The following is a 15,583-nucleotide window of genomic DNA, read 5'->3' as shown; positions in this document are numbered from 1 at the left end:
TTTTGGATTAATCGGAAAATCAGGCCCAGATACAATATTTCAGATAGGCTAAAAACTCATTTTGAGTTTTGGATTTATCTAAAAAGAACTAAAAATAGTCATACAATACTCTTAGGTTTTTTCGGTAAAGTCACGTTGGTAAAAAATAATAAAATAAAATAACAATAAATGAAAAGAAATCAATGAAATCACGACGTTTCGGGAGCAACACAAGTCTCCGTCTTCAGGTGGGACCGTCACAGCTAAGTGCCTCCAAAACGTCGTAATTTAATTGATTTGTTTTCATTTATTATTATGTTATTTTCATTCTTTTTTTACCCACGTGACTTCACCGAAAAAATCCTAAGAGTATGAATCCTTGCAGTCACGAAAGCTTCAAATCTAGAATTAAAGATAGTCACGTCACTAATATGACGTCACTTTCGTGCTTGTCCCACCGTAAGTGATGTCACTATTGTCAGCACGAAAATATTTTTTAAATTTGCACAACGTAAACTGTGCAGACATCCAAAACAAGAGCCTAAATTGTTCTTAAAAATAAAAGTACGTTTTATTTTAAAAATGAAAGTACGTTTTATTTTTATTGTAAACTAACCCTGTATACAGCAATACCTCGGATTACGTCGGAAACGAGCTCCTGAAAGTTGCGACGAGGGATATCGAAACGACGTAAGTCGAAGCGATTTAGAGCGGTGGGCGGGTTGGAGGCGAAGTCTGAGAGGCGATGGAGAACGAGAAAGGGCGGACGACGACGACGACGACGACGACGCCGCTTTCCCAGCGACTTGAGTGCGAGGTTGGGGCGACGCACGCACACCGGGCAGAGGTGGTTAATCATCACGTGACGACGTGTTCGCGAGACGACGTAGACAAGGGACGACGCAGCGCACGCTACGCGGCGCAGCAAACGAGCCAGGGCTGTGAGCCAGCGCCCATTAAAGCCGGCGTGGCGCACGTGGCAGTGCTGTGATCACTCTTTGGTTCTTTCGGTAAAGTCACGTATAAAGATAAAATAATAAATTAAATAATAGCATACTACGACGTTTCGATTGCAACACAAGCAATCGTCATCAGGTATAAAATAAATAGCAACAAAAATCTAACCAGAAAACTATAGACAGACATATAAGCAGACAGATATCACAAAGATACACAGAGAGAGAACACGTATCGGCACAAAGAGAGAGATCGTCTCTGTGACGAGGCCCTCTCTCTATTTAAGGCCACGAAAGCTCCAAATTAAGGGCTGTGATCGTTGCCACCGTTTTTTTGTTTTGTTTAAAACGAAGACGAGTTGCATTCGCCGTTCCCGTCAGCACAATTTGATCGATGATTTAACAACAAAAATGTTGTTAAAGAGGCAATGGCTCACTGGAAAAAGTTCCCCAATCCGATTGGGTGTAAACCCCATTACGCTCTCTTGACGTTCTGTTGGCCACGGTGTAAAGAAAAGCCCACGCTACGATTCAACTGAAAATAATATCCTCATCCTCAACGCACTCTATTTTTTTTCACACCCGCAGCACCGCCACGAAGTGGTCTCCAGCCCAGGGTTTGTCAATTTCACTCGCGCTGCGTTGCGCGGTTGTCGAAATGTCTCCGTATTTTTAAAAGCCACTCAGGCGACGATGCTCTGGGATCCAGTGCCCGAGGGCCCTCATCTGATGTTTGTTTGTTTGTTGATCGTCTTTCACCCCGTACATAGATAGCTACCCGTGCTAATTGGAGGCGCGGGGTTGAAAAACAATAAACTAAACATACTCTCTGAAAAAAATAATATTCAGCATTTTTTTTTTCTTGGCGTGATTTTCCCACCTGATGATGATTGCTTTTGTTGCAATCTAAACGTCGTGATTTATTTTATGTTCTACCTACGTAACTTTACCGAAAGAACCAAAGAGTATGGATTCCCGCAGTCACGAAAGTTTCAAATCCAGATAGAATAAACTAAACAAATAAGCAGTTCCAAAGAAATTGAGGGGGGGTGGGGGGTTAAGCGATGTCGCACCGAGGTATGAATGCGGAGAACCGAGTTTTATTTTTTTAAATAAAAAAAGGACAACCGAGGTTTCTGATGAGCCTCGCTTAGCATCAGATATCTGAACCGGTCCTGGGTGCCCCCCCCCTCCCCTCCAGCAGCGGACTGACATAGTTTTTAAAATTATTTATTGTTGTTTTAATAATTATGTGTGTATGGTGAACTTCTTTTGCACTGTACGTAGCCAACCTCGCTAATCGGAGGTGCGGGCGGGGGGGGTAAAGAACAACAAACTAAACACAAAAAGCCTTTCAGGAGAAATTAGTTTTCACTCTAGATGGTTTTAAAGTGCATAGCTCCAGTGGTTTCCTAGTATAGGAAGGAAGAACGTTCCAGACGCCCGCAGAAGCGCATCTGAAAGCGATTGTAATTCTGTTATAGCCGACTCCTATAAATGCACATACTAGGTCAACGACATAGATTTTGTAATTTACCAAAGAAAAGGGATGGCCCATTATCGATTGTCCTGCTCAGAATGTGCATCATGAGACACTTTTAAAGTACGGCCTCATGCGTGCATTGTCAGAATAACGACATCCTATGTTCCTCTATGATGTAATGTGTCTACTTGACGCCCGTGCTATTTTAATGACAGTAACACAAATAGCAGGAGGATTTCTCCACAACTCTGGCTGTCGCCTGATGATGCTGGTTTTAATTACCAGCGAAACGTCGTACTCGAATTGTAAATATTGTGGGTTTGCTCTCCAAAACACTAGTAACGAATTGGCACGTTCTGTTTACGTGACAAACCTTACTAATTGGCTGTGTCGGGTGGTGGCAGGTTTAACGACACATCTATTTTTACGCGATCTAACCCAAAAACCTTTATTATGGAGTCTTTTCCTGCTACAAGTCTTCGATGCTATAGTCAAGTCAAAGTGCTTTCCGGCCCATATGAGCATTGAGGTGGCACCCACGTCCTGTTTACAGCCTTGAGTCAGTGGTGAAAGTTCCACATTACTATGACGAGGCGCTTCGTGTTGAACCATTGCTGTCTTGCCGACGAAGTTGTACTCGTTTTATCGATCTCAGAAAGGAATGATTGGCTGAGCCAACCAACAACAGGGCATCACAATTTACGTTTCGATTGCGAGCCGCTCGCTGTGCTGCTGAACCACCTGGCAGGGACGCTCCAACGGGACGATATGATCAGTGGATTGTACAATGCGCGTCCAAAATACACGGTGGATGGAGACTGTAGCACACAACGCTGCGCAATGCAATACAGAAATATCACTCACGTGACGCAACTGACGTTAGTATTTAACTCTACAGGGAGTGGGGGGGGTGTATGTTTTATGTTCTTATGAAACGGCTGATGGGTTTCCTTTCAGGCTGGATATCTAATCAGGTTTCAGAGCGTTTCGCTTCTTGGCGGATTGCACATCAGTGGACGGGCAGCTGCAGTGACCACGTGATGAATTGCCGAGGCCGCATCGCCCCAGGGCAGGGTAGTAATACTAATAATAACAAGAATGGCTTTTGTATATCCAGGAAAATCTCAGGGCTGTTCTTCAGGAGGGACGATGTTGACCAATTCCACGTGGACGGAAACCGGAGTACATGGAGAATAGCCATGCACGTGATGGCATGGCATTCTAAGCTCTGCACAGATGCATTCAATAATCTATTGACGGTACTGTCGTCTCCCAGTCGTTCGTAATAAAGTTTTTATTTTGAGGGGGGTTAGATCGCGTAAATATAAATGTGTCAATTGTAGATGTTGTGGGTTTACTCGCCATCACACCGATGTGTGTGAAGTAACAGCTAATTGCCACGTTTTGTTCACGTGACAAACCTTACTAAATTGGCTGCGTCGGCGCGTGGTGAGTTAACGACACATTTATATTTTCGCGATCTAATCTTAAACCTTTATTATGGGTCGCGAAAGCGTACGCGTTAAAGTCTCCTAGTCGGTAGTTTAAAAAAAAATTCTGCACGATCTGCCAACCGTTGCTTCTGAAGCGCTGGATTGCAACACGTGTTACATTCTGACGATGATGCAATTCAATTTGGATTGTCGACGCATTTGAAACGACATCTCAAGATGCCGTACGGAAAAGGGGGGGGGGGGGAGGAACGTGCGTCGACACGATAATGACGATGACTGCGCTTGCTCGGCAGCGTCCGTGAAGGCGGCAGAGAACAGAACGTAGGTAGGTTACAGGACTCAATCACCGTATACCATGACTGCCATTTCCTGAGTCAAATTATACCGTGCCGCGTTGATGGCGGTTCATTATCACGCTTAGGGAGAGAGAGAGAGAAAAAAAACATAATTACAATAATTCTCGGGGTTACCGCAAAATGAAATGGAGCAATTAACGTGACATCTTGTGCTGATGTTACGCTTGCAGGGGGCACACTTGCGGATGCATTAAAGACTTAATCAATCAATCCGGACGTGCAACTCATCTCGTCAGTGGTGATCGACTGCTCTCTCTCTCGCTCGAGAAATAAGTGAGGCACCGTAATGCTGCTTGCACAACATCACGTTGTGTGCGATTCCTGCATGCGTAATTATATTGTGCCAGATTGAACGTTACCTCTCGTCCACACTGCGTTCAACTACCAAGGTGCATGCCGAAATATGTCTTCCTCCTGCTATCAGCGAACTCTTCGACTGTGGTACTCTCTGTAGTTGAGTTTTTTAAATATAAATGAATTATATATTTTTTTACCAAAGTTCCTATAACCTTGCTCGGTTCTTGGAAATGTCGTGAGTCCTTATCTGGCGCACCATCACTCGTTCTCTTTTGTTGGTGGCTTTGAACACCCCCCCCCTCCCCATCGCATTTGTGCCCCTTTCCCCAAAGTTCAAACTGTATAACCTTGCACAAGTCACGAAATAATATTCTTATCTGCTGTTGCTGCCATTAGTTTTCCCTGTTTTTGGGTGCGTTGGGTTATAGAGGCCATCATTCCTGGGCTCAACAACTGTGATTTAAAAAAAGAAAAGCCACACGTACAGGTGCAAGCAAGTGACGATTTCATTTAAGGGTCAATAGCTATATAAAAATTCTGCCACCATCACCACTACTACTCCCACCATCTTTATCATCATTCCACTTCTGAGCTAGCTTGCTCAGACGCTAAAGTTGGACTCCTGCATCTGTTTAATAAATTCTGCCACCATCACCACTACTACTCCCACCATCTTTATCATCATTCCACTTCTGAGCTAGCTTGCTCAGACGCTAAGGTTGGACTCCTGTATTTGTTTAATAATTTTTCCAGACGATTACCGACGCCATTTATTCCGAAACCTACAAATTATTAAACGTTACACACCTGATGTGATGCCTTTTTTTACAAGTGTGAGCCCTTACACATTTAACTCTTTTTCATTTGGTAAATAAAATCCTCAATTATTTTCTCAGGTCCTTTTCAACAGAATCGTTTGCTTTGGGTTTATTTCAGTAACAAAAAAGGGTGGCGTTAAGGAACGTGACTCTCAATACAATCAAATATTCCTTACACCCCATTGAGGCTCTCCTGGTTAAACCGTTTATTCCTTTTGCTAACTGCCTTAGGTTGGCCCCTGGAGCTTTTCTAGGCATTTCCACCAATTCCTACGAATCGGGGGCCGTTCTCAGAGCGACTTGAAATGAGGCCTTGATGTGGCGTCGCCCTGGATGGGGGGGGGGGGGACCGAATGTTCGCCCACGCAGGGTGCCGCGGTGGAGAGGAGATGTTAACTCCCTCGCCAGGTATACAGGGAGCCGTGGGTTCGATGCCGACCCTGACGCCTGCTTTATGTTTGGATTTTGCATGTTTTCCTCGTGGTCGCGTGGATTTTTGTCCCGGGGCTTCCGGTTTTCCCCTCCACATTTAGAATCAACGTACTGCCGCTATAAATTCCCACGTGATAAGCCAACCTCGCTGAGCTATCAATTGTGGCCAAGTCGCGTTCTGAAAATATTGCGATACAGCTCGTGCCGACACGGCAGTTTTCATCTGCGTAATGACAGACCCGGAGCACGGGGTGTTCCCGCATTGACTGTCGCCGCAACGCTTCTGCTCGGCACAGAATTAAGTTACGGTCGCGCCAGAATCTAAAAACAAAAGCGACGATATCAACGTGAATGCTTTACGGGAGGAGTGCGCACGGGTACGAAGGGGGGACACGGGTTGCCTGGCTGTAGTGGAAGCGAAGCCGCTGGCTTCAGAGGATGGAGTCGAACAACGCGTGCCGTGGTCCCCGTGGGATGTCATCCATTATTTATGACTGCAAAGGCACGTTGGGAGCGTTGCCTGAATTATACAAACCGTATCAAAGCTCACCCATTGCACGGATTCGAAATGTATAAAAATGCGCGGCGGGTCCAATCCGCGGCTGTTCCTGGGCTGTGCTGGCCTCGTATCGTAAGTCCGTGCGGCAAAGGCAAAACGCGTGGCAAATTTTTAAAGCTACGGTGGGGCTTTTTTCTGTCCCAAACACCGCCTCCTCTGGCAACAACGCCACCTCTTTCCATCAACATTTCTCACGAATGAATGGACGGACGGATGGCGCGAATAATATTCTGAGCTCCTTTTTTGTGCTGCGCCGACTCCATTGTAAGCACGCCGCGAGCGAGCGGCAAAAGTGTTTTTGAATGCGGCCTTCAACCAGTCTCGCTTGCGAAACTCTTTTTTGCCCAAGTTGTACGGCGTCATAACATACACATTAAATGTACATAATGCACATGATATTGCCTGTCTGGATCAGCCTGCCAGCTTCGAATACGTTGTAGTGGCTTGTAGCCCGTGTTCTTAGATCTATTATACATGTTCAAACATGGACCTTTGAAGTTTCAGGGCCCGGTTTGCGTGCTCGCTAATGTGACCTTTCGACCATTTTTGTTGTTACCAGTCGTTGGGCAAATCGCCAGTGCGATGTGTTTTGGGCCGTTCCGTCGACGTGCGAATATGGCTCCTAAAGTTTCTTGGGAATGTCACTGTGCAAGGTTTGACCTTATGAAGAGGTTTTTGTAGAACAATTTAATTTGATACTTTATAATAAATAAAAATCAACAGAGTTTCACGCTTTTCAATACATTCTTGCAAAATGCGTTCTTACAATCACACGTGGTAGGTAAGTGGCGAGTTTATGTTTATTTTATCACTGATCATAGCAAGGTGCGGTGTCATCGTTAGCATCATCATCATCGTCGTTGCTTTATTATAATCTGCGCAGATTCAGAGTGCTAAGCTGACACTGCTGAAAAGATTGGTTCGAATCCAGGCAGCATCCTTTGATAACACCGACTTCTCAAGTCCAATGAGTTTTATGACCTCAGCCAGTGACTGGACAAAAGAAAAACAATCGCCTAAAATGTAGTTCTCCATTTAATTTGGCTAAATTCCAAACTCTAAGATTTACAAATATTTGATACAATACTCTCGTTGGTGCAGTGGGGTGGGAAAGTGCTGAACCATACTGAGCAGAAAAGATGTCACTTGAAGGAATCTTAGAGTTGTCTGTTCTCTAACATGGACGGTTGCACAGATCTGTGAGAGGTCTGAATGGGGGATACTTCATCTCACAATAGGACGTCAGTAGCACTATCCAGATAGAATTGGAGAAACAATTTTGTTAAAAAATATCTGCCCCAAAATGAGATCCCACAGAAATACAAACGTTCGTACATTGCAAATATCACAGCAGAACGCAAAGACAGCCCACACGAAAACACACAGTGGGGGAAAAAAACCCAACTACAAAAATACGCGTTAACAAAACCGACACCATTTAGTAAGAACTACACAAAGCCACGCATGCAAAAAGCAAATGTAACGCAAACTCCCAAACACTGAGCGTCGAACGTTCGACTGTCAAACATGCGCTATGCCAAAGCAGACTCATCGACGGGAAATGAATAGGCTTAGCGAAACGACGGCCATTGCAAAAAAAAAAATCAAATCGTACGATTGAGTAAGATCTATCGGTGCACTTGGCAAGTTTATGAGCCGTTGTATGTTCGATGTATAATGGTCGTTATCCCACCCACACGACCCCCAACAAATCGCCGTGCCGTGGAGCTCCCTTAATATCAGTCATATGCATAACCCCTCACTTACTACTGCGGGGGTGTATATAAAGATAAAGATCCCCCGTATAGCCTTGACAGACTGTAGGGGCAAGTGCTGTTAGCGAGCAATCTATGAAGGCCAGAACGGCACACGAGGGGGTAGGTGGCCAGCACCACGCCCGACCGCCTTTGTCTCCCTAGTGGCGATGTTGGCACACCGCACCAGGTACTCATTTGAGGCTGAGTCGACCTAGGGGAGGCCCAGGACCGGTTCAAATAATCGTCACTGGTATTTGCCGTGAGCGGGAATCGAACCCGGGTCGCCAGGTCCGTAGTGCAGCGCGCTAACCACTACATACAACACATCTCATACTAGTACAGCAATATATATTTGCGTGTGCTATAAATGTACATGCCTTACGTCAATCCACTCCTAATGCCTTGCAGGTCGTGGAGGCTATTCGACCATACTTCGCCAAGCTACAACAATGAATTTTTTTCAGCGCTGAAAACAACAGAGCCGTGCAGCAACCTCCATCGCTTCTTTAATGCGTGGTTGACATCCATGCAACTGCTAATCCAGGCTCCAGCCTGCTTAGCTCCTGAGATCTGAGTCGGTCATGTGACAGTCACGTTGAGTCTCGATGCTATTATTTCAGGCATGTCCTCCGTTGAGATGGTTGGCCAATTCAAATGAACGAGCCTATTGGGCCGAGAAACCAATTATTCGCCAGCGACACCGGTGTGATCACGTGTGCCCAAAACCTGAATTTGCGTCCGAGATTTCAGAATCGCCACTTTAGTACAGCGTTTGCCCCGGGTTGCCCGGCCATCTCCAATGTGCGGTTTATCCATTGAAATGTCAGCCCGAGTAGAATTGCTTGAAACAAAGCAGACAAGAACCTCGCCCTCCCCTCTCTCCTATAACAAAGTTTGTTTTGGATGTGACATCATCATCATCATCAAAGTGTGATCACGTGGGCACCTGTCTCGCTGAATTATCCTCGCCGTGCTGTGCGTGTCCGTGTTGGGGAGCGTGGGGTTCGAGGCGTGTGCGCGTCACAGTGAGCGTGTCCTGATGGGTGCTGATGAAGGAACTCTAATCTTATAGACTCCCTATCATCATCATCATCATCAACATCATCGGCCATGGCCAATCCACTGTTGGTTGAAGGCCTCCCCCCAAGTTGCCATTATCTCTGACAGTATTGTAGAACTCTGCATTCCGTAAGAAGAACTATCGTCGTATAATATTCAACGTAACTTAGTAATGACAATAGTTCATATTATACAAGTAGGAACCTCCTGGTTACACCAGCCCACAGGGGATTATTGTGTCCGTCGTGCAGGGAGGGGCAGGGTGGGGAGGAAGGGGCTAGGTGGGGAGGGGCTAGGTGGGGAGGGTGGGGCTGGGTGGGGGGGTGGGAGGGGTGGCGCTGGGTGGCGAGGGGCTGGTCACCCCGTGGTGCCCTTATACAACTCAACGTTTAACCTACTCACGCCGGCTTGTACCCGCCCTCACAGTCGGGCATATTTGCGGAATACACCACGCCGTCATTGACCCTGGCCATTGACCGAGCAACCCAACGTTTCTACCAGCTCCCTCCGCAGGAATGTGTTACTCACGGAAACCTCACCTAATGTATAAGACCCTTGCTCAGAAAAAAGACCCGTGTTGAGAAAGTCGGCAGAATGCCACAAATGTTAGACAAGAGAGAAAGCCCAGCCCTGCCATCTCCTGGACACCTCGCTGCTGCCCCATACCTACAACACCTGACAAGCCCCGGTGGTCACCCATTCAAGCAACAGCCAAATTCAACCCCGCTTAGTGACCGAGAGCTGGCATGAATGGGCAAATCCATCGTGATTTGGTGATCATCAATCATCATTATCAGCCATGCTCCCTCTATTGCTGGATGAAGGCCGGGAATCGAACTCATGTTGTTGGCTTCTTAGCACAAAGCATTAACTACAGTGTCACCGCTCACCTACATTATCATCATGTTATATCAACTGCTGGATGAAGACCGGGAATTAAACTCATATTGTTGGCTTCATAGGGCAGTACGTTAACCACCGCGCCACCACTCCCCTACTACGATTTGCACGTACTCTCCAGGGTTGGATGAACACCAGGAATCGAACTCGTCTCGTTGGGTTCATAGTGCGGTGCGCTAACCGCTTCGACAGCGCACTCCACGTTATTATTGTTAGCGGTGCAATAGTTTAATTGCCTGCCAATCTGAGATACGTTGATCCGCTTTGCTCAGTGTGAATGCCACGACCCCTTGCCGAGACTCACCGTGACTGCTCTGACATTCTATGCCAGACAGTGGCGATACAAAGATTCCCGTCCGTAATGTAAGGCGGCATTATATATATATATATGTGAGATTGCGTCGATAGACAGATACTATTATTGCTAGCTGGGATTATATGCTATGCGCTCGACCAATGAATCCTATTATTTGGTATCACAGCAGACAGCTACGTGAACACACACTGCGGCGGTGATAGAGAAGATCGGCTTGAGATGGAAATGCCGCTTTACAATGTAGAGGACGATGCTGGGGGGAGCGGTGGCGCAGTCGTTGGCGCACACCTCGCTCTGAAACCCACGTCCTGAGTGCAATTCACAGATTCCTCGCCGTGGCTACCATCGGTGCCAACTGATATCTGAAACCTCTTTCTGGCTGCCAGCAGCTGCCCCCTTCACCAAACCGCCACTGACCATCGTGACGAAGTATGGTCAAACAGCCACCATTTCATTGCGAGGCCTTCATCCAGCGGTGGATTGCCAAAGGGCGGTGCGTTGTTGAGTCGATGCCGTTTTAGAATGTAGAGAGCGATGCTGGGATTGCTACAGTGCCATTTAAAATCCAGTGCCGGGCTCAATTGATTAGGTGTCACATCGCGTCCACGCTCCTGTATGCACGGGCTATGTGATTTTTTTTTTGGAGCGCTTAGCAAGCAGATGGTATACAAAAGTGGGGAAAAATATAAATGGGTTTTGGGTTAAATTGTTCAGTAAGGGTCAATTCATCCCGGCTGGTCGAGTCTACGCTAGCACCGGAACAAATTGCTCTTTGATATTTCATCAGTAACACTTCATCTGATGACTTGAACGCGACGCGGTGTGGCTAGGAGGGACGATGAGAATAACAACGGAGTGGCAGCCAAAGCACGGAAACGCCCGAAAGCACGTTCACCACAGATATAGGGCAATGTATTATGTTGAACTTCTTTTGCACCGTACGTAGCCCACCGTGCTAATTGGAGGTGCGATAGAAGGACAACAAACTAAACACAAAAATCTGTTATAGATTAGGGTTCAATCTCGGTTTAAAAGTGCATAGATCCAGTGGCTACCTAACATCGGAATGAAGAGCATTCCAGACGGCCGCAGAAACACATCTGAAAGCACGCGATGTAGCGACCGTTTTTGTTCGATGACCAGCCAAAAGCCGTTGCTGCGAGGATGAGCGGAGTGTCGCGTGATGGTTTATGCTTCTTGACGAGATCAGCGAGGCATGGTGGTCAATTTGTAGCAAGCAATTTTTGTAATGAAATCAGCTCATGTACAGGTGCTTGGTCTATTATTGTTACATTACAGGACTGCGGGAGATGGCGATGGTTTGGGGAGGTCTTTATCCAGCAGTGGATTGATCATGGCTCATGATGATGACTCAAAACATTGGAGGTGGAACGATTTATCCACCCCACCACGACCATTTGCGGATTAAGGTCTGCGAAATAAAAATGACAATCGAGTTTGTAGTATCTAATTTTCCCGTCTCGTTTGTACTGTTTCTTATTTTGTCGTGTATCCTCTTTTGTCTGCTCCATTAACCTACAGCAGGGGTCGGCAACCAAAATAACAAGAAGAGACATTTATTTCGAATTCGGTATAAAAAAAGACTCGATCTTTCAAGAGCCGCAATGCAATGTGAATACGAGATGATGGTCCTAATACATGACGGCCACGAAGCAGTCCTTGATGAGCCGCTTGCTGTTACGGAGCCGTAGGTTGCCGACCTCTGCCCGTGCTGAAACTGCACTCCCATGGTAAACTAGAATTACATGGTACACTGGACTCCCATGGTAAACGAGAATTCCATGGTAAACTGGAACCACTAGAATTCCATGGTACACTGGAATCCCATGGTAAACTAGAATTCCATGGTACACTTGAACCCCATGTTCAAATAGACTCCTATGGTAAACTGGACTCCTATGGTAAACTGGACTCCCATGGTGAACTGGATTTCCATGGTAAACTGGACTTCCCTGGCCAGGGGGGGGGGGGGGGGGTCGGCAACCACGTGACCCATTCAGCGCACGCATCGTGAGCCTGAGCAATCGATATTGATCGATGGATGGATGCACCAGGAGTTCTTCTCAGCGCTTCCCTGCGGGGTTTAAAGGCTCGAACACGCAGTGCATCTCTCTGCCACATCGGCCACTCTTCAAACACAAGCGTAATGATAACCATGTGTAGATTTGGACTCAGGAGTGGTAGATTATAAAATAGCTCGGGGGCATGGAGGGGATTGTCGGTAAATATTGGTTGCTGGAGATAACCCATCGAGATTCATAATTTCACTTTCTATAAGGAGGCCCTATGCGATTCGTCAGCGAGTTAATCGCGGTTAGGCGTGGGCAATTGTCAATATTATTCCGTTCTGTTACTAATTCAGTAAATCCAGTGCGCGTTAGTGCAGCGCTGTTCAAGTTCAAGTTCATTTATTAGGTATAGCCCTGTGAGCCATTCAGCTCTTGAATCGGGTGCAACCGCAACAAACAAAAAACATGAACAAAAAACATGTTAAAGTGAATATGTGACTAAGCGCAAACAGAAGATCCAAGAAAAGACAGCAAAATATTGCAGAAAAAAAATCACCGTACACCAACGCTGTGTGCAAAAATCCCAATGGGATGCAAGTCAAACAACCAACAACAACCACAAGACAACTTAGATTAAGCGCTGTGAACTTCACTCCACCCGAATTCGATTCCTGGGGACGATTCACATCGGCCGCGAGTGACACTCGGTCCTCTTGGGCCTGCGTCCTCCACCAACTCGCACGGAATTAGGTGGCGACTTATGGCCAAACAACCCCCACGACCGACGTGGCTTGGGTGGGCCATCATCCAGCAGTGGATTAGCATAGGGCTGACAAAGGGTGAGTCTCTAAAATACTCCATTGCTCCAAGTCTCACCATCATGCCAATTGCTTAAAAAACATTCTAAGGACATTTTCCTGAAGCGTCGCACGTGATATATTTCACCACTGTCAACCCAGTCACGATTTAAAGACAAAATGACGCTCATTGTAAGTGAACCATGTAATTTTTCTCCCGCGGTATGCAACTCTAAAGCCGAGAGATGTTCTGGTCTCAAGGCACTCGTAGGTGGTTTAAAATATATGTCTACATGGCTGTATGAAACTAAACTACAACTACGTCATTGTTTCATCATGGGACCTCCTCTGCCAGTGCCAAAATATGAGAATAGGGTTTCCCCTTTTTTATGGCAACAAAACAGTTGTGTTAAGATGTTAAAACACCAAACTGAAACCTTTTATAAGGAATCATGTCTGCATTTACCAAAAGGCGTCCTCTGGTCTAACACCGTTTTGAGACGAGGCTCAAAAGAAAGCTGTCTCTGGTGTGGACCAATCAGTGTAAAAGACAATGCATATATTATCAGAGTACGTTTTTTGTTTGGGATATGTAGCTATTTTTCAGAAGCGACCTGGCCACAAATGATAGCTCAACGAAGTGGCTTATCATGTGTAAACTTATAGCAACCAAATTTTCTAAACACATGTTTCTAAATGTGGAGAGAAACCCCGGAGGACCCGTAGAGACACGCGAACTCCAAATATACAGCAGCAGGCGTCAGGGTCGGGATCGGGATCGAACCCACGAACCTCCTGTATACCAGGCGAGGTAGTTGACATCTCCTAGCCACCGCGGCGCCAGCCACCAGCTCTCAGTATATGTACACAGTACTCGCACGTGTACCACCGCCTGGAGGCGACTTTGGACTACTCAAAACACGACGACGCTATAGCCCCCCCCTCTCCCATTGTGTGTGGACGTGCGCGCGTGTGCACGCGGTCTGTGGGCAAAAGCAATGCGGGAGGGGTGGGCGGGCAGAGATGATGCGGGCAGAGAGGAGGCGGGGAGGGATCGAGAGAGAGAGAGCGAGCGAGAGGATGGAGGAAGAGAGATAGATGTAGGGGGGAGGGAGGGGATGGGAGGGGGTGCGGTTTGCAATTTGGATGAGAGCGAGAGAGAAAGAGAGCGAGAGAGAGGGAGGGAGGGAGAGCCAGAGGGGGAGGAGATGGTAGGGAGGAGGAGGTGGTGGTGGTTGGTGTGGTAGGGATGGGGTTGAAGAGGAGGGGGTGCCGGGGAGGGGCGGGCAAGGGGCGGGCGCCTCTCGCAAGCGAGCGCACAATTCCTTTGCTCCGGTGATGGCCGCATCGGCTCCGTTCTATCGTCCGAAACCAATTCTCGCCGAATCGCTCCCTGCAGCAGCAGCATCATCATCATCAGCAGCAGCAGCATCATCAGTAGCAGCAGCAACAGCAGCAGCAGCATGGCCCGCAGCCCCGAAGAGCCAGCCAAAGCCGTAGCGTACCTCAAAGAGCTGAACCGCATCATCGAGACCCAGCAAGAGCTGATCGAGAGGCAGAGGAGACGCATCGAAGAGCTGGAGGGACAGGTGGCTCAGCTGAACAAGGAGAACGCGGCGCTCCGGGAGCAGCAGCAACGGCTCCTGCAGGGGCCACCGTGCCCTCTCACGCCCAGCGGTGCCATCGGGAAACTGGCCGGGTCGCATCAGAGCCAAGAGTGAGTGCGTGAGAGTGAGTCGACGAGTGGGTGAGCGAGCGAGCGAGCGAGTGGACGAGTGGGTGAGAGAGCGAGCGAACGATCGTGGATACGGTGAACGGGTGGATTGTGGCGCTGGCGTTGTTAGTGAGAGATCTTGATGAGTAGCAGCTGCCATAAACTAACCCCCCCCCGCCACCCACCCATCCTTAATCATATTTGTCATCTCCTTTGTCACCCCCTTTGTTTTATACGTAACGAAAAAAACAACTCATCCGTAACAATGATCATTGCAGCCAGCATCATTGCATCTGCTTTGGGTGGCGTCAATGCTACCGTGCTGTGCCAACGTAATCAATGCCGACGCGACATCTCGAAATGGCATTTGTGGATTTTAAACTGACATTTTTTTCAAGCCAACTACTCGGAAAAAAACCCCGCAATTAGCGTGTCGCGATTAAAGGGGACTTTGCAACTCGCCCGACAAAATATTCCGCTAAACGTCGGGCTGTTTAATTGGCTAAATATGCGAACACATTTTTTTTAAAATACACATTTTGTGGCATGAGCTTACCCGTTTGTCCTGCGCCCGCGCGCGTGTATGTGTATCGTGTGTGTGTGTGTGCATCGTGTGTGTGTGCATCATGTGTGTGTGTGTGCATCGTGTATGTGTGTGTATCGTGTGTGTGTGTGT

The 15,583-nt window shown here is 47.3% G+C and overlaps 1 protein-coding gene across 1 annotated transcript in view; it reads left to right on the top strand.

Annotated features, from left to right (window-relative positions):
- Positions 1–14,469: 14,469 nt before the first annotated feature.
- LOC144943723 (IQ motif and SEC7 domain-containing protein 1-like) overlaps positions 14,470–15,583 on the top strand; it is a 215,460-nt gene continuing 214,346 nt past the window's right edge. Inside the window, exon 1 of the mRNA XM_078871500.1 lies at positions 14,470–14,910. Within this exon, the coding sequence (XP_078727626.1) occupies positions 14,657–14,910 (254 nt within the window). The 5' untranslated portion in view covers positions 14,470–14,656. The remainder of the gene's footprint in view (positions 14,911–15,583) is intronic.

Source organism: Lampetra fluviatilis, chromosome 32 (assembly GCF_964198595.1).
Source record: "Lampetra fluviatilis chromosome 32, kcLamFluv1.1, whole genome shotgun sequence".
Lineage (NCBI taxonomy): Eukaryota > Metazoa > Chordata > Hyperoartia > Petromyzontiformes > Petromyzontidae > Lampetra > Lampetra fluviatilis.
This window is presented reverse-complemented; position numbering and strand designations above follow the sequence as displayed.